Below are 19,662 nucleotides of genomic sequence, written 5' to 3' on the forward strand. Positions count from 1 at the left end.
CATTTGAGGTGACTTATTTTTTGATCAAAGGGGAAAAATGTCTGTTGCTTAAAATCTGACAATGTAAGGTGTTGCTGTTTGAATTTTTTTATTTCATATATATTTTGACATAAATAAAACCAAAGTAAGAGCAGAAATTGAAAAAATGTACTGACTCCAGGTAGCCTCAGGATTTAGTCTGCTAGCTAGGAAGAAAAATAGCATTGTCCTCACTCTGGGGGAGATGCATATCCTATAGTTTAAAGGAGTAAAATGTCTGTGTACTGTAGTTTATTTTAACATGATCAGATTTCTAATAACATTTAATAAATGTGACTTATAGATAGCTACAGCTAGTCACAGAAATATTTTCCTTCTATATTGTTCAATACATTTCACTTGAATGTGTCAAATATTTGATCAGCTATAGTGCTGATTGAATACTGCAAAGAAGTATTTGAATAAATGTATCTAATAATGAAGAGGTTGGTCTAATAACATTTGACAGCCACCACTTACTACATCTCTATCCTACTTTCTTTCTTCCTTTGGCTTCACTCCACTTTTTTTCTTTCCAGTAAAAGATTACAATGTATATCTTCCTGGTTTGTTTTTGAGGTCTCTTATCTTCCTTCTCCCTTATTGTGAACTCTTCATTTTTCTACAAGATATCCTCTACCTTTTCCTCCCGTATTTTCTTTTCTTCTCTCCCCCAACTTATATATACATATTTCACATTTCTCTCAATATATCTCATTAATTTCTACTTCTCATGTCCACTGTTCACTCTTCCACACCATTGCATAAGACTCAGATACTTTTGTCAAGCATCTATTAGAGGGCTAAACCTATCAGCCATAAATGTGTATGAAAGATGGTGGAGACTTTCTGAGGGGTAATGCATAGAGTGGGAAGCCGATACCACACTTGTGACTGGAATTGGAGAAGTTATTGGGATTCTTAGCAGGATGCTGTAAGTACAGTGTCTTCCGTGTTCTACCCTTTTCCCTATCCTTTTTGTGTGTCACTCGCCATAATGAATAGATCCAATCTGTGCCTCTGCTTCTAAGTGCTTCTAACTTTGCTAAGTAGTCCCAGAGTGAAATTGCAGTTAAGCTACTGCCCAGGAGATTCTCCATAGCAGCAGTGAAGCTGATCAGTTTTCACTCTAGTACAGCTTGGTAAAGCAATGTATAGGGGCACTGGAGAGTTGTCTGTCCGCCCATGTAGGACAGCACTGTTTACTTTCATATTTAGAAAGTTATTTTTGCAACCATAAAGGCTGTAAATGCAAACTTAAATTCTGCAGAAACTGATGAGACCTATCCATGGAAGCTTTTTACTTGCCCTGGATGAGTGGGTTGTCCTGAGAGCCTGTATGACTTTTTTTTTTTTTTTTTTTTGATATTGTTTAGGAATATACATTTTGATGTAAAAAGGTGACCATAGTACTATATTGCACAAGCATATGGCGAGTGTCCTTACATTTTTAATGTTTCCATCTCTGCTTTGATACCTGATGAGAAGCTATGATATTTCTTGCATTTTAGTGTTGTTGTGTGCAGTGTTGTTTTGTTTTCGTGATAGTCTACTGAGACTGACTTGGCATAAAAGTAAAGCTGGCAATGAATCTGCATACGCAGCTTGAAAATCACATGTAGCTGGAGCCTTACACACCAATTGGGAAGGCTGGAAATTGGCAACTTGAACAAAAACGAAAGTTAAAAAAAATTGAAATAGAAGTTAGAAGTAGGATGGTGTTTGTACATATAACAATAATCAAAAAGAAATACAAATTTAGAGGAGTTGTGGTCTGCTCAGCCTTTACTTTGTAACCAATTTATGCATTGTGGTAGTCTTTAGTTCAATGCTCTTTTATTACGGAAGGGCTTCTGTTTCCACATTCAGACTGAAGATGAATGCTGTGTTCCTAAGCCCTTGTCTTATTGAATGTGTGCCTTACTCAATCTCCAGGCACTTGCCTCTTTTAATTTGCACAATCATAGACTGTATTCTATGTGCACCTGCACACATGAGATGTTTAACTCCACTATCTTGTGCATGCAAGTCTAGAAGCAAAAGCATTTTGGGAGATGTTTTATTTTAAAGTTGTAGTATGTTAAAAAGTATTGTGCATTCATATAATCCATTTTTACTTGGCAAGTAAAGACAAGACTTGGCAAACAAAAATAGATTTTTGCTGGCTCACCATAAGATAGTCTTATTGAGATTTCCTTCCCTCCCCCCTTTCCCCCTCACAAATTTCAAGTTTCTGCTTCAGAATATTAAGGTGATAGAGGTGTTTTAAAAAGTCACATATTCTTATATAATAGCAAACCTACAGGTGAATTTTCTTTTAGTACTCTAAAACTAGACATACAAGATGAACAAGGTAGCTTGCAAGGCCGAATGGATATCAGCAGTTGAACCACTATGAAAAGAAGAAATAGAGAGAGCTGTGAAGCAGTGAAAAATGGGAACGCTTCAGAAATAGACAAAGCCAACCTGCTAAAAGCTGGTGGAACACTTGCTATCAAGCATTAGTGGAAAGCACAAAAGGACCACTTGACAAAAACACCAAGTTAGAGATCCATCGTCAACTACGTTGGACAGTGACTTCAATCCCTCCACAAGACCCCATCACTCAGTACAGATGAAGTGAAAGAGGATTTAGCTGCAATGAAGAAAGGGAAGGTGGCTGGTGGAGATGGGATCTCCTTAGAATTTCTTCATCAACTGGGTCCCAGGAGACTCCAATGGCTGGCGAAACTACACCAAAACCATGGAATCCGGATGCATCCCAAAAGCCTGGCAGGAAGCGATAGTCATCGCCATACTTAAACCGGGCAAGCCGACTGACAGCCCTGGAAGTTCGAGGGTGATGTCACTCCTGTGCACTACCTAAAAACTCCTAGAACATATCCTCTTCCGGAAAATCAGTTCCCTTGTTGAGTTGGTGATCCCCGAAGAACAAGCAGATTCTGGCCTAAACGCAGTTGTTGTGACCAAGTTCTGGCTCTTGTAACACACACCGAGGCTGGATTCCAGAGGAAATCTATGACCGGCGCAGCCTTTGTAGACCTGTCATGGGCCCACAATATGGTCTGGATTAAAGACTTGTCGCTGAAGCTCACAAGGATCATCTCCTGCCGCAAAACACTACATCTGCTATGGATGTTTCTGAACAATAGGCAGCTACGTGTCTACTTGGGCACTGAAGTCAGTTCACCCCAGTTCCTCAGCAATGAACTGTCACAAGGCACAGTGCTCATGCTGACGCTTTTCAACATGCTTCCAATGACGCGACATGCCTCCAATGAAGTTGCACAAATTTGCATATGCAGATAATCTTGCCTGGCAAGGCAAGCAGCCACCTTGAGTGACATCAAATTCACCTTGAATGGGGACCTAAACACCATGGCAGATTATTTCTGGAAATGGAAGCTCAAGCCAAATCCTCACAAAATAAGTCACTGCATTCCATCTGATAACAGGAATGCTAAGCGCTCTCTGAAAGTGACCTTCTGTGGCAACACTGTGCGACATGACCCTACTCTGACCTATCTTGGAGTGAAGTTGGATCGCATGCTAATCTTCCACAAGCATCTGAAGAAGAAAGTTGCCAAGACACAGACAAGGGTCAACCTGGTCCAGAAACTGGCAAACACAAGCTGGGGAGCATCAGCATCAGTGTGATGGACATCAGTTTTGTGCACTCTGTAGCCAAATACTGTTCACCGGTATGGATCAAAGGTGGGCATATTTGAATCGTTGTTGCACCGCATTGCAGTGTTCAATTGGACATCACTGGAACCCTCAAGTCAACCCAAATCCTTGGCCACCAGTGCTGTCGCACATTGCTCTCCCATCTATTCACTAGTATGCCACAATCCTTCGAGAATTCCAGAGGATCATGGAAAACGAACATCTTCCTATCCACACAGACCTTCACGATATTGCTCACCACCAGCTGAAGTCACGGAAGCCCTTTTGAACCCACGTGTTTAACTTTCAGCCGTGCAACTTCAATCCTGATGAAGCTTGGAAAGACAAATGGAGTTTGAGAAATTACAAATAAGCACCTCATTAAAGACCCAACACGGAAGATACTTGGCTTCGATCTCCAATGGCACTTGTGGGCAACCCTAAACTGCATCCACACAAACCATGGCAGATGTGGATTTTTGCTGCACAAATGGAAAATTAAAGACTCTCTAGTGTGAGTGTGGTCACCTAGAACAGACCATAGAACATATAACAATTCAATGCCTGATTCACAGATACAAAGGAGGCATCACAGCAGTACACTGCTATTCCAGATGCAATTATCTGGCTTAAGCATCTGAATGTAAAATTATAGTTGTTGCTCTACATTTACAGTAGCCATATGGAGAAGAAGAAAGCACTAGAAAAAGTATACAAGAAAGTATGGGAGCAGGAGAAGGTACCAGATGACTGGCAAAAGGCAATAACTGTACCAATCTTGAAGAAAGATCCTGCTGATCCAAATAATTATAGAAATATAATCTTTCTGTTAATACTGTGAAAAATCATGATGAAAGTAATTGTCAACAGATTAAGATCAGTTTAGAAGAAGTAGGGGAACAGTGTGACTTCAGCTGTATTGATCAGATATTCACACTCTGACAGTTGGCTGGTGGTGGGGAAAAGCAAGAATGGAGATTAAAGGTGTTTGTTTTTATTGACTTCAGGAAGGCATTTAATTTGTTTTGGAGGGAAGCATTATGGAAAATAGCAAAATCACATAGCATTTCAGATAAGAAATTGCAATTATAAAAGCTGTCTGAAGACTCCTGCAGTGCCATAAGAAGTGGTCAAAAAATCAAGCAACTGGTTCGGGTCAAATTTTGGGGTAAGGTAAGGGAGCATGTCACTATTCATCTGCTTCTTAAACTGGTCATTAGCAATATTAGATGAGTTGTAGCATGTGATGTTGATCTAGAGTTAAGCGCCTTAGCTTAGGCACATGATGATGTACAACTGGCAGATGCATTTGAATTAATAATAATACTCTTCGCCATCTTGGAAAACAGGTGTAGTTGATTTGGGACTTAAAATAAATTCCAAGAAGATGAAGTGGTTGCATCTTGGAAGAGGGACAATAGACAAAAGTATTGTAATGCAGCAGCAGTAGCTTAGGTGCATGAAGTTGTTGAGCCCTCTAACGTGATCAAAAGGGTCCAGCTTTTCATCTCAGCCTCATGAACTTACTGGTTACAAATTTTACCTGTGGTGCAGAATGCTGATTATTCCTGCTGCATATCCCCAGAGTATGCAAATATTTTTGGCCTTCCTGTTCTTAGTATATGGGTACCAAGAACAAATGGGAGTGGAGAAAACAGGAGCCATTCTCGTGCATCAATGAGATAGGAGAGGACAACAAGGAGACTTGTATAAGGAAAAGGAGAAGCTGGTAGAAGAGCACAGACAAGGGGGCAAGAAAGGAACAAATAAATGGGAGGATAAATGGTATGAAGTGCAAAAGTAGCCAGTAAGATTGCCTTATTAAAAAGGACAAAACTTATACATACTTTTTCCATGTAAATAAATTGCCAGGTATATGTTAATGGATTGATTCCCAGTAAGAGGGGAGCTGGATTGCACTATCAAGAAACACAGAGAGAAAGGGAAGTGGTCCATTAGACAATCTTTCCCTAAATATGTAGTCTTCATTATGAAAATATTTGACAACCCTGACTTGACTGATCCAGCTTTTCCAAAAGGAGAAGAAAAATCTCAGCATCAGCATACTGGAATGTGCAGCACTGTTAACACAACTGTCTCCTTCCCCCTCACTGTGAAACATGACTTTGCTGGAAGTAAGCAGCTTTTTTAAAAACTTTTTTCTTGTTGGAATTCTATAGCCCATAATGTCTGCACTCTTCACTGAAAGAAGAGGTGAGCACAAGAAAGGGTTTGGGCTTTGAGTAGATGCTGGCTTATTGTGTCACAAATTTCAAGCCAAAGAGAATTTATATCTGAGCCAAAATATGTATCAGCAAAGCTACAGTGTTAAAAGAACTGCTATATTATTATTTTTTCCAGCTAGTTAATTTATTTTAGTATTAAGTCCTAAAATGTTCTGAATATACATTTGGGGTCCATTGTCATGAGCAGGTATAGGAGTTTACAGTTGTATTATGTCTGATTTTTACCTCTTTAATAGGTACAGTGGCTGCTGATCACTGATTTAGCTCCCTAGAGATTGTTGATTAAATCCAAAGGAATCTCTTGTATTTCAGCTCAAACCATATTTTAAAATGGTTTTGAAGCTTGAGAGTTGGATTTGAAAAATGAAGTGCTTTAGTCACATCACAGTTGATTTTGCTTGCTGTGTATGCAGACTTCCTGTATCGTAGACAAGGTTTGGTCTCCGAGGTGGACTAAGGTCTCTCCATTTCAAGTTTCAATTTCTACATTTGTGTTTTTCACCTGTTGCCTAAAAAGCTAACTGATGCTATGTGTATTTGATTTTAACTTAGGCTCCTTGTGAACATATCATATTAGAGAGGTTAGGCACTGATAGAGAAGGACTGTCACGAAGGAAAATAGTCACATAAAAAGATGTTCCTCACCTCAAAACAAGAAAATAATTAACCAGAGATTAAATCTAAACTTAATCAGTACCCCTTTCTCTCATGATGGCCTTTGTACCCAAAAATCTGGGTAAAGAGATGGGCTGAGTAAGCTGCAGAAAGAATACAGTGTGTGAATAGCAAGTTGCCCCTAACTGTAATTTGAGAAGAACTATTAGCTCAGATTTTTGTTTGGTTAATATACTGTATTTCATAATCTCAGCCTTTGATATAGCTGATACCATTGCATATTTGGGTGATTTTAAAAATGGTAAAATTAAATAATTCAATCAGTAATGCTTAACTGACAGCCTCTTAAAACTTTGAGCCAAAGTACTCATCTCTTATTTAATGGACCATTCAAAGCAATTGTGAATCATAATTGAAACTTGTACTTCAAACTTGATTTGGTTTTTGTATTTTGGGCAATTACTATTGATTTAAATGTTTCATAAATCAACATTTATTAAAGAATTCAGGGGTTTTTTTGTTTTGTTTTTCAGAGGTGTTTTGGTGAGACTGGAAGGATGTAGCCATCCTGTTGTTATGAAAGGTTTGTGTGCAGAATGTGGCCAGGACTTGACTCAGTAAGTATTATTTAGACTTGTTTTCTTTTTTACACTGACACAAAACTAAGATTTATTTTTTTAATCTTAACTATTTTAGAATTTCTTCTCTCACTGTCCCTTCCAAGATGGTGGACCTTAGCTGCAACTAGCAGTTATGAATTAAGGGGTATAAGAATAACTTGGAATCTGAAAGTATTGTAGCACCTGTTGATGGAGAAATCCATGTAATTGCACTCAAAATACTTCATAAGAGAAAAATTGACACTTTGGGACAGGAAGAGATGCCAGTTCACCACAAGCCTTTTTAGATATCACTGTATTGATGAAGAGTAGAGATCAGCAAGTTCATGCCAGTATTTCCAAAAGCTGAGTTCACTTCAGTATTTAAACCACTGTATAAACATGATTTCATTCTGAATAGATATTTGTACTACTTGAGGTGCACATCTGTCAGTGTAGAGCAACTTGTTAACCTAAAGGAAAGAAGTTATTCATTTAACATGTGACTAGTAATAAAATTCAGTAAATAATGTATATTTAGTTCAGTTGTAACTTTGAAAAGACTATATGACTGCAAAGGTTGGTAATTAATTCAGGGAATATTTAGATAATTTAGATAGTGCCTGACAAGCGGATGTGTAAATCTATGCAGCACACTAGCATGCTGCACATTAACTGGTCATGTGGACACTGCTACGGTGCACTGAAAATTCCCTAGTGCACTGTTGATCTATCAAAGTGCATGGCATGGCCGTGCTATCCTGTTCTTGCTGAGTTTCATAACTAAAGCTAAGATTGTGGCACCGGTATTTTTGTTAAGTCATGGACAGGATGTGGGCAATAAACAATAAATCATGGAAATGTACCCACCCCCCATGTTAGGGGGTAGCAAGCAGAGCAATTGCCCAGGGCACCATGCATTAGGGGGCCCTGTGGAGCTAAGTTATAGGCAGCGGGGCTCAGACTGGACTTCAGTCCTGCGTGGCGGAGCTTAGGCTTGGGCTTCAGACCTGAGAGGTAGGAGCTGAATTAGTGAAATTTTGAGGAAGTTGTGGAGGTCTTGCAAAATCATTATAAGTTATCAGTTTACTTTGTTCAATATGCTTTCTGGGTTTGATTGAACTTGGGAGTGAAAAATGACAGTACTGCAGAGAAAACTTATTATACTTGTCTGAATTACACCAGAGGCAACTTTTAAAGATTCACCACTTTTCCTGATTTGAAAAATGGGTGCACAGCCAGCATGTTGCCATCGTGACTAGGTGTCTCAATCAATTATATGCTTTTCATTAAATTCATATTCTTGTGCAATAAATAACCTAAAATCACTTTTAATGTACTTTTACAAGAGAGAGCAGAAATCTTTATGAATAAACTATGAGGCACACAAATGTGAATTAAAGAGATGAGGAAGGAGAGACTGAAATGCGTTTTATAGATAGGGTGAAAGGACTAGATGATGAACTTGCATTTGATTTTGAGAAATCAATAATATTTTCAAATACTGCTTGACTCAGTGAAACGAGTCAGGCAGTTTTTTCAGACTATTGTTCCCATCACGTAACATTTGTATAATTGTCTCCTAATGCACGCAGTAATAGAATGTCGGGTGGTGCTGCGTGTCATGATGCAATGGGATTATATGAGCCGTATGGAGAAGCTTGCACAGACCTTGTTCATCTTAAGCTTGGCTCTGTCTGTTGTAGTTCTAAATACCCCTTGCTCTCATCAGTTGATCCTATAAAAATGAGGGGGAAAGTAATTCTGTTTTCTCTCGTTTTATGGATCATCCCTTAAATTGGGTTCTAGTCTTAAAAATAGCACCTTATTACTTAAAAGATCTACTTCCTGTGTATGTGCAGGTTTGCCTTTGTGTGACAGGTTTCCTCCCCACCCTTTTTCTTTTTATGCTTTTGACAAAAGACTAGATGTTCATGGGAGAGTGAACTTAATTCTGGCTTCAGTTGCTATACCAGATTCTGTTCTCAGTAGCACCTGTGGAACATGATTGAGAACACAGGACAGAGTGAAATTTGGTGTGTTGCATCTCTATTGTAGGTGGTGAGGCATGAACCAGAAATATAGAAACTTGATTTAGAAATTTCAGGATGGGGTTGCTGGGCTGGCAGTTAGTTGTAATCTAATCCATTTGATGTAGAAATTAAGATAACATGCTACCATGTGGTGTCACTTCTTTGTCCATTTTCAGAGAAGAATTGCACATTGTAATCTGCCCTGTAGAAGGTACCTATGGAGAGAAGCGGGGCATGTACGGTAGTTCTTTACATTCTTTGTAGAAAGAATCAGAGTATGCAGCCATGTTGCTATTGGTATGTAATATCATTGCCCCTATTCTCGAGTGTGTGCATAATACAGGTCATTGTGTGCTTCAGGGAATGAGTCATTTTGAGTAACTTGAAATAGCCTAGTTTGGAGAAGAGAAGTTTAATCTCATACCTTTGATTAACACTAAGTTAATTATTCAAATTTAAATAAACTATATTGCTGATGTCCTTTTAAATCTGTATTCAGTAGTTATAAAAACGTGTATTAGAGCAAATGCAACAGACATAAAACTTAATTAAAAACATAACTTAATCCTGATGTTCATCTTTATGTTCTATGTATTAGTCTTCTGAAGAGTTCTAGTAACAAAAAGTAGAGCAAATAGTTATATTTGCATGATATTATAAGTAAACTTCTTGGGTTCTCGCATCTATTTTGTTCAATAATTTCTGCTTTAATGATCTTCTGAAAAACGGTGTACCCTACAAAATCAATGTATTAAACTATCTTGATTTTTGACAGTGGCTGGATTGACGTTAGTTTTAATAATTTACTGCTTTCATTGATGGAAATCATTAGCACTGATATGTATTTGACTGAAACTTTTGATTTTCTTCCCTGCATGATTAGGCTACAAAGCAAGAATGGAAAACAGAATGTGCCATTATCCACAGCAACAGTGTCTATGGTTCATAGTGTCCCAGAACTGATGGTTAGCTCTGAGGCAAGTTGAATCACACTACTTTTGTTCCACAGTTTGAGATTTCATTTAGAAAAGTTTCCTCAAAAAGGTGTGTCCATTTAATATAAAATATTGGATTGGCCCCACTTTGAGGAGGAAGCTGAGGTTTCAATTAATGTGACTAAGATCTGCACTATAGACATGTATTGAATAATTTAGTTTTTTCTAATATGGTTAAATTACAGATATATATTAGCAATTGCCTCTGATTCTGTGGTATTTTAATGCTGCTTACTGCAAGGAGATGATGCAGTTGTGGTGGTAGCTTTAAAACCTTCTGCTTTCCATGTAAGCAATAGGTGAAAATCCTATTTTCATCACGTTAATACCCTTCAAAGGCTGAAATATCTCTGAAACCCATTTTCTCTACATTTCAAAGGAAGAAAAAAGAAATGAGCCATTGTATTTAGTAACATTTAAGTATCTGTGACACAGACTTTCTATTTTAAAAGCTTGTGAGGCCTTCATATTGGAATCAAGCTTCTGAACAGTGAAGCTGTTATAATAAACAAGAATGTTCCTGTCCACAGGCCTCTTTTGGGAAAGGCTGTTGACTATTTTAAAGATAATAAAAACCCTCAAATTTCCCTGTCTTTCACCAGCTTGCTATTCTTTTTTTTTTTTCTTTTATACTAACTCTTTTTCTTCTCTTGACCTCTTCTATTTTGTTCTCTCTTTTCTTCCTCTTGCCTCTTTCAGTTTTAGAAGCGCATAAACAAATAGCTTGGGAGAGGATGCAATAGTCTAAAAAGATGCCAGTTTTGGTGGAACTTTTTAAAGGCTGATTAAGCACTTGTGCTTTTTAAAAAACAAGAACTTAACTTATGTAAATTACTTGAGGGTGCCCAGTATTCCAGTAAACTACCAGACCTAGATAAAGAGATACAGTTAAACACAAACTGATCATCTAATGTGTGCAATATTTCTAACAACTTGTAGGTATGTTAAATCTTGTATAAAAGAGAAACAAACTGATCTCCTCCATTTAGGGAAATGTGGTCAAATACGATTTTTCATATTATTAAATTAGTTTACTAGTCATAGGTTTGATTTATTTAAAATTTCATTGATTTGTCTCATATTATGCTAAATCATTTTAAATCTCTTCTTAGAGCTTAAAATTATTTCTAAATTGTTCCATTTGACAAACATCAGTTATTCCCTCTACCACTTCTTCTCTCTTTTGGAATACAAGCCAAATATGATTTTATTTTATTCTTTTTGTGATTTGATATTTTCATCTGTTACACCATTAAAGCTTTGGCAGTAAGGTTTAACTTCTCTCTGCCTGGTATATTAATGATAGAAGCATTCACTGAAATGTAGTGGGTTAAATTATTTTTAGCATGGATACTTGTATAGTAGAATCTTGATATAAATTCATCATCCATCTATCTGGAGTAAGAACACAAAGAAAGAGAAGTTAAATAAAGTAATTATCTGCTGCGTCAGGTCAGTTGTCCGTTATGAATGTAACTGTTTTGATTCCTCTCACTAATAGTTTCAACTAAGTGTACATCCACCATCCAGTGTTCTAAAGTACAAGACGATCTCGTACCTGTACAAGGTAGCCAAGATTTTCAGAAGTGACTAGTAAACTTGGGTGCTTCCATTTTTGTATGCATAGTTTGAGACACTCTTTTTGGGAGGGCGTTCAGCGCCTTTTGCTAAGGCATCTCAATTTGTTCACCAAAATGAATAGTAGTTGCTTTTTAAAATCTTGGCCTTTAATGATTTTTGGTGCCTTAATATGTGTTGTAGATTGGTTGCTTTTAATATAAGAGCAGCAGTGTTTGACAGGTTTGACATAAAATTTGGGGTTCCTTTTACTGAAAAATGGCTGGCAAAGCTAGTTGAAAGTAAAATGGGCTGAGGCAAAATCTCCAGAAATTACTGAGCATTTGGGCTTCTGATGTGTCAGATTTGATTTATTTAAAATTTCATTGACTTGTCTCAGTTTATGCTAAATCTGTAAATCTCTTTATCATAGCAAGCTGAACAGCTAGGAAGGGAAGACCAGCAGCGACTACATCGAAATCGAAAACTTGTGCTGATGGTAGATTTGGACCAGACATTAATCCATACGACAGAACAACACTGCCAACAGATGTCCAATAAAGTAAATATTATTTCTATGACTTCTAGAGGGGTAGCCCTGTTAGTCTGCATCTGACAAAGTGGATTTCTGCCCACAAAAGCTTATGCCCAAATAAATTTGTTAGTCTTTAAGGTGCCACAGGACTCTCGCTGTTTTATTATTTGCTATTACGTTCTTGCGACTACTCTGGCTTGAGACATTTTCTGTTCAGTTCTAATGAAATGACAGTTCTGTAAGAATGCATACTGTACATTAGAATGTAAGAGAAACGCTAGTCAAGGAATGAAAATACATGAGAGGGACACTCAAGATAGAAAGCATATTTCAAAAATCTTGTCATTAATTAAACAACTTGATTATTAAAATTGAAAGTATTTTTAAAGTAACTAATTTATTTCCCACCATTTATATAGTTCTGTGCTTTCTATTTTAGTCAGCTTGAACAACAAAACTAAGCTAGTCACCTTTAATTCTTAGTTTTCATACTAGTACAGTGTTGTGTTTTCAGGTTCACAACACTAGAAAAAAATAGCTGAATAGAATGTCTTTCATTAAAAGTAAAATGAAGATGTCTGTTCATATTAGTTTAACCTTGCTCCATCTCGTTCTTTGTTTCTTTGGTGTAAGCTTCTAACTTCTTAGTTTTCAAGCTGAAGATGTTCCATTAATTAAGAAAAAGAGTTAAAAGTAGCTTAGATGCTACACTTCCCCTGTGTGTGTCTGCCAGTTGGTGGGTTTTACAATCATATTTAATGTTTTTGTCTCCTGTTGCTACATGAAAGATTCTTTCATACCACAGGGGAAATTGACTATACACAGAGTAAATTAAAAAATAGAGATTCCTTCCCCCCCCCCCCCATCGCTTATAGTTCCAGTGTCACTTGTAACAATAGTAGGTAAAACATATTGATGCAGTTAACTTACCCCAAAAAAACCCTCTCAGCTGCTCTTAACACTTTTTCCTCTCCGCTGACATCCTGCCTAGAAATAGTGCCCAGGACATTCCTAAGGGGGTGTTATTAAAAGTGATTTTTCAGGATGTCAACAAGTGATTCCCAACTCTCTTCAATCCTTACTTGCAAAAAAGTATTAACACGCTCTTTCAGTTAAGTGTCGTATTGTTTCCTTTTGGAGAAGTTGGTAAGCACCTGCACAGATGAAAATTGTCAATTTTTCTTCATGTTTCCTAGTTGGAAACCTTAAAACAAATCTAACTTAAATTCACACTTCTGCATGCCTAACACAATTATCACTTCATGGTTAAATTGGCTAGTATTTTCCTTCATCAGAGAGGGAACAGTGAAGGCGAAATAAAATAAGACTTAGATAGTTGAGTGGTTGTGTCTAGGTAAATCCATGTTTTTAAAACAAGTGTTTAGGGGGTCCATAAATGAGCACACAGCTTACTCAAACACTTCTGTAAATCCCTTCCTGAGCTGCTATATGGTTGGTTGCATTTTCATAGGTGCAGTGTTTTTCATTCAACATAAATTGACCATTTGTTTTATTTTTCAGCCCAGTATGTAGTAAAACTAATGTTTTACTCACAGTGATATGAGACACAAGCCCTTTAAGAAATTGTATTGGCTATTTTCATAAAATTTATGTTGTGTAAGCAAACCTTTGAAAGCCTAGGTAACTGTCAATATTCTAACAAGGTAAACAATTACTGGAAGTCTGAAATGTGTTGTACTGCTTTCCAAAAAGCAAAATATGCTTTGGGTCAAATATGTTTCCAAATAAAAATCTTTCAGACTGAAATTTATTCATCTTAATTGGGCTGAAGTAGGATCTATGAATAAAACGGAGGTAAAGGGAGGTGCTTTTAGGCATGTTTATTTTTGTACTAAACTTAATTACTTTATAAGTCTTGCTATGGAGGTTATTTGTTCTCTTCTAGGGAATACTCCACTTCCAGTTAGGTCGAGGCGAGCCTATGTTGCATACTCGTTTGCGTCCTCATTGCAAGGAATTCCTAGAAAAGATTGCCAAGCTGTATGAATTACATGTTTTCACCTTTGGTAGCAGACTTTATGCACATACTATTGCAGGTAAGTAGCACACTACTTGGAATACTTGGGTGATCAGCCTTAAGATTGGATGTGATTTTGACTTTGTTTTCAAGTCTCTGTCCACCTACCTCTAAAAAAGATTTTGTGCAAACTATAATGCCATTGAAGACCCAAAAGTGTAAGTTAATAATACAAATTAAAATAGTGCATTGAAAATTTTCTGTAAATATAAACAATAGAGTTCCATAAGCAGAATGTTTAGGTTCTTTGGAACCCAATCCATGTACTAATTTCTCTCTTTTACTTAAAGACACTGTCCTGCTGTTTATTTTTTTAGGAAGTGGGTTTCTCTTCCTTGGCATCTAGAGAAGATGCTTAGAGGCTGGATTAGATGAAGTTATCTGAGTTTCACCCTTCTCTGGGAGTCTGGAAACCACAGTCCCTTCATGATAGGGAGTGAGAGATGTATATCTTTTGTCTCCCTTCCATAGAAAGATCACTGTTAATGTCAGTCAACAAATCAGCTGACGGAGGTGCTTATATAGTAGTTCCATTTGTGCCCTTCTCTTGGAATGGAGATTCTCTGTTGGTATTTACTAGAAAATAACTTTATATTTCACAGTGTTTTCATGTCCTTTTTCATCGTTATGGATCTTGATTTTCATGAGTTCATTAAAACTTATTCTCAAATGTTTTAATGTAAAAGGAGTGGGAAGTCTAGTGTCATTTTTCATCAGATATATTAAACAGAAATGTAATTAATGCTAGACACTGGCATGTTAGGGTAATGTTGAGGACATGAGCGCCAATATATGATGGAATTATAAACTTGGCTATTTCCCCTCCTCGTATTTCAGTATAGTATTTTGTTAGTTTCCTTAGATTTTGCTTTTAAAATACTCTGTTGATATTCTGTTAGGATCATGTGAATGGCAACTAAGTAATTCATTAGTTTGTGACCCCAGTATAACACAGTGGAAAAAATAAAAACAAACAATCTGTAAATGTTGTCAGTGAATAGATGTGCACCTATTGCTGTTATCTATAGCCTCCTTGCCCCTTTCCCTCCAGTTATATCATGTCTTGTGTATTTGTAAAGTGCCGAGCGCAACTGGTCTCTGCTTTTTATTGGGCCTTTGGGCCCTGTCTAGATACCAGTGATAAATAATGACCTGTTCTTTGCAAGAGATAACAAACTACAAAATATGGGATTTTTATAGAGAATTTTGATTCAAGTTAAGTAAGGCATTGAAGATGCAACTTGATGTGCTTAAATATTTCAAGAGACTCCTGTAACATGAAACTAATGATTTAGTTAGACGATAAAAGTAACTTTACTTCTGAAGGGAAGGGAAGGCTGAGTCATCCACTTTTCTTTTCTTTTTCTTTTTTTTTTTTAATGGACAAAACCATAAGATGTGTTCTCCATTGATTCTACTTCATTCACCATTTGGTGACTGATCTACTTGGTGAAGCTCCTTTTAGAGGCCATCAATGTCACTATAAGATTATAAATTTTGGGGACAGGGACTGTCTTCATTGCACAGTACAGAACGCAACATTTATTTGTTAATGCTAAGCACTCCCCCTTTCCTTATGGAGTGTGGTTCTGGTTTGTCAGGGAATGAGGAAGTGGGACCTGAGCTTAATTCTCCTGCATGATAAACTTAAGCACTTGATGTGATATTACATGCTACCTTTTGCTAGTTTCTGCTGTAGTATCCTGCACTGGCAGGAAGAAAAGTTGAGCTGTCAATGAGTATGTGGACAGAGTGATGGCCAAGCTGCAGTAATGTGAAATTAGACATAGTCTGTACATGTGTTGAACACTTGGTGGCGATATTGTTCAGAGAAATAATTTATAGTGGAAAACATTTAGTTAATATTTAGCAGGGGGATATTGGATAGCTGGAAGGGAATAGATGAGAGAAGGGGAAACAGAAGAGGAGACAAAGTAGTCTTTTATCCATACAGAAAACTTAAACCACTCTGCCTCGCCAGGTTTCTCATACACCTTCTGTGTGCCTTCCCACATGCTCCTGAGATCTCTTTCCTTCTTTTCTCTTTGAGGTACCTATTTCTGAGACCAGAAAACATGACTCCCTGCCACTCCTTTATTTGCCCCCCATGTGCATCCAGGTCTGGTCTGGTACCCTCTTCACCATACCTCTTCCCTTTCATATTTTCCACTTCTGATTTCCCATGTGTATAAATTTTGCACAAGCTATGATCCCCACACCAGATATGTCCAGGTGCAATAGGGAAAATTGGATTGAGCTTCCACTGAGACTGGCTGTCACTTGGAGGCTTTCAGGCCATTCCTGTGGCCACCCTTCCTTGTAAAGAAAAATCACAGAATGTTTCTGATTCATATGGGAGAGGGTAGAATGGCTGGATGATGCGTTTCCAACCTCAGTGTGTTATAACTTGGCTCTTTTATGTCACTTAAGTAAATGAGGAAACTTATTCATCAAATGTGCAATCAGGATAAGTTTCTTTGCATAAAATCTCCAGATATCTGAACTTTCAGGCTTCTCAGATATAACCTTTTATTTAAAGTTACAGGATTTTTAAAATGGTATAACTTCTGTAGTTACCTGCAATAGCTAATTTTATAATACTTATAGACCATACATCTAATATACAAGTGAATATAAAATTTAGTGACACTATGTTATTTAGACTCATGACATAGCTACTGCAAAGCTAGCTTAGAAGTAACATGGTGATAAATCTAAGGTAGATGCAGCATGTCTTGCTAACCTGATTGATTTCCCAATGAAAATGCCTCTTGAGCAGTTAAAATTGCATTGCCCGACAGATTTGAAGAATATGAAATAAACATACTTGGACAGTGCCTCAAAGCAGAATAAAAAATAGCATGACTTGCCTATAAATGTAAGTACCGTATGTGAGATTATTTTAATACAGATAAATGCAGACTTTCAAATGTCTGATTATAAATTCATTTGGCAATGATTTTTGTTACCACATGCTGAATTTCATGCGGTATTAATGTTATGTAATGTGATTAACAAGTGTAAGGTTATTTACATTATATAGAAACAATGTGTTGTTCAGCAACTGGAATACACAAATGTTTTATCTCTAACTTTCAACTGAGTCTATTAAACTATCTTCAAGTTTTAGCAAGGGTGTAGGGTAAATAACAAATGTTTGTGTCCTGAAACAGATGACTGTGTGATAGACAACACATCTGTACATGGTAGTCTGGACAACTCATGTTAAATGGCTGCCAGTTAACTTTAGTTCAAAATACTCTAGTGTAGGCAAACCTTTTATGAGTTGAGTGAATGTTACCTTAATGTAGCAGAGAGTTTGGTTCTGATGCCTACTTACAGTAAAAGAGCAGGAGTCCCGTGAGGTAGCGCCATGGTAATGGATACAGCCATATGTGAAATTGTATTTGCAAGTTAGCGGGACAGTTCCATGTCAGATATTATATTCCTCTATTCCATTTTATCACTGCAGCAATAAAAATCAGAATATTCATAATTTTCCCTGTATACAACATAGTATGATCTATAGCAAAGTAGATTTGTAATAGAATTAAACTAGGTCACAAAGGGGCTAAGGAACCTTGACTCCCATTGCAGGAGCAGGCCAATAACTCTTACCAGATTCTACAGTAGATTAGGGAATGGTAGAATTAAAGTTGAGACTTAATTTCTATGGTAAGCCCAATTTTGGTTTTATTTTGATTTCCCCACTAAGTAAGGCTATGATTTTTGGCATGGGAATTTTTAGTAAATTTTACAGCAGAAGTACAGGGGGAAAAAGCCAGTAAGTCACTGAAAGGTTGCCAAATGTAGTTTTCATTACATCAGCATGCACCAATATACTTGTGGATGCTGAAAGGTGAAGCCCAGAGGAGGTAACATCATTTGAACAAAGGCATTCTCCTACCGAAACACTCATGTTCTAGTTAATGTATCTTATGTTGGTCTGCGCTCAATTTTTCAAAGAATGACTACTTCTCTAAAGCAGCCAGCACTAGTTATGCCCAAGAAAGCAGGAGATAAGTCCAGAACTTTCCTGCCTACTCCACTCTCTCCCTTGATCAGAGAGGCCCACTTGGGACATTGGGCGCAGTGGCGTCACCTTTGAACTGAAAGCAGCAATAGCCGGGAGGTGCCTCCACCACCTCCTGACAACATCCTTCTGAAACTTGGACTGTGGACATTCTTTATGACTGTTGTTGCCCATCTCCTATCACTGAAATCCTTCAGCTATCCTCCCACACTCTCCCTGAATGTATGCTTTTCTCCTTTCATTTTCTACTGTCACTTCCTTTACTCATTTCCCTCTTACTCCAACAATTCCTTCCCTAGCCCATTTCACCATGAGTTGTCACCCCTCAAAATACCTTAAAACTAAGTTTTTTGTGGTGGAGAAAAAACAATTATTTTAAGCAGATACTTAACAGATCTACCATCTACTATGCCTACCATCAATCTTATTGTTTTGTTTCCCTTTCCTGCACCTTTCATCTCTTTCTGTCTGTTTGGACTGTTAAGCTCTTTGGAGCAGGAGCGCATTCTTCCCACACTGTATCCTAGCACAATATAAATATTGATAGTCTAATTGTGCAGAAATATAGGGGTGCAGGTGCTATAATCACTTGCACGTTCATCTTCTGTCATCTGAGCTTCAGTGTAATCAAGACCATCCTTTATTCACGTCTGAACGGTAAGCCCACCCAAAAGGTGCACAGATGTTGGAGCACTCCAGAGCAGTGGTCCTCAAACTTTTGACTCCTCGCCTACTTCTCAATTTGGATGGGGCCATGGTTAGGGCTGAGGCTGCGTCTCAGGGCAGAGCAGGGCTGGGTGGCGCTGGTGCTCCCTTCCTGCCCCCTGCATGTTCTTCCATGGGGGGTGGGCCACACCACACAGATTGAAGATCTCTGCTCTAGAAGAACCTAAATAGATAGTCTCACACATTGTACCCAGAGACTTGATTAACATCTTGATTAGGTTTTTGGTGTTTTTCTCTGATGGCGTCCTAGTTAAACTTCATGGCTCTTTCCTTCAGGTTTATGTAAAATTACATATGTTTTCTCCCCAGGTAACTTATGAAGGTATTTAACTTTTTTCTAGTCTGTGAGAAGTACTAAGTTCTAACTGTATACACTCCTTTGCCTTCCTCTTCCTCCTACAGATATATCTGTCCCAGACATAACATTTCTGTTTGCCTGCTGACATCTGATAGACTAATTGAGCTTTTAAAATGTATTGAGAAGATCAGATTTAAGATGGTGGGATTTAATACTTCTAAAATATGCTATGTACCACATATACATTCACTTACCTAAAAAATTGAACTCGTTAAGCAGTAAAATTAATTGTGTGAATTATGA

At 37.5% G+C, this 19,662-nt stretch overlaps 1 protein-coding gene across 1 annotated transcript in view; it reads left to right on the forward strand.

Moving 5' to 3' along the window:
• The window catches only part of CTDP1 (CTD phosphatase subunit 1), a 176,067-nt gene that overhangs the window by 4,740 nt on the left and 151,665 nt on the right, over positions 1–19,662 (forward strand). The window contains exons 2-5 of the mRNA XM_067537538.1: positions 7,079–7,162; positions 10,061–10,154; positions 12,163–12,291; positions 14,171–14,321. Of these exons, the coding sequence (XP_067393639.1) occupies positions 7,079–7,162; positions 10,061–10,154; positions 12,163–12,291; positions 14,171–14,321 (458 nt within the window). The remainder of the gene's footprint in view (positions 1–7,078; positions 7,163–10,060; positions 10,155–12,162; positions 12,292–14,170; positions 14,322–19,662) is intronic.

This window comes from Emydura macquarii, unplaced genomic scaffold (genome assembly GCF_026122565.2).
Source record: "Emydura macquarii macquarii isolate MOO-44397 ecotype Brisbane River unplaced genomic scaffold, CSIRO-AGI_Emac_v2 contig_431, whole genome shotgun sequence".
Classification (NCBI taxonomy): Eukaryota; Metazoa; Chordata; order Testudines; family Chelidae; genus Emydura; species Emydura macquarii.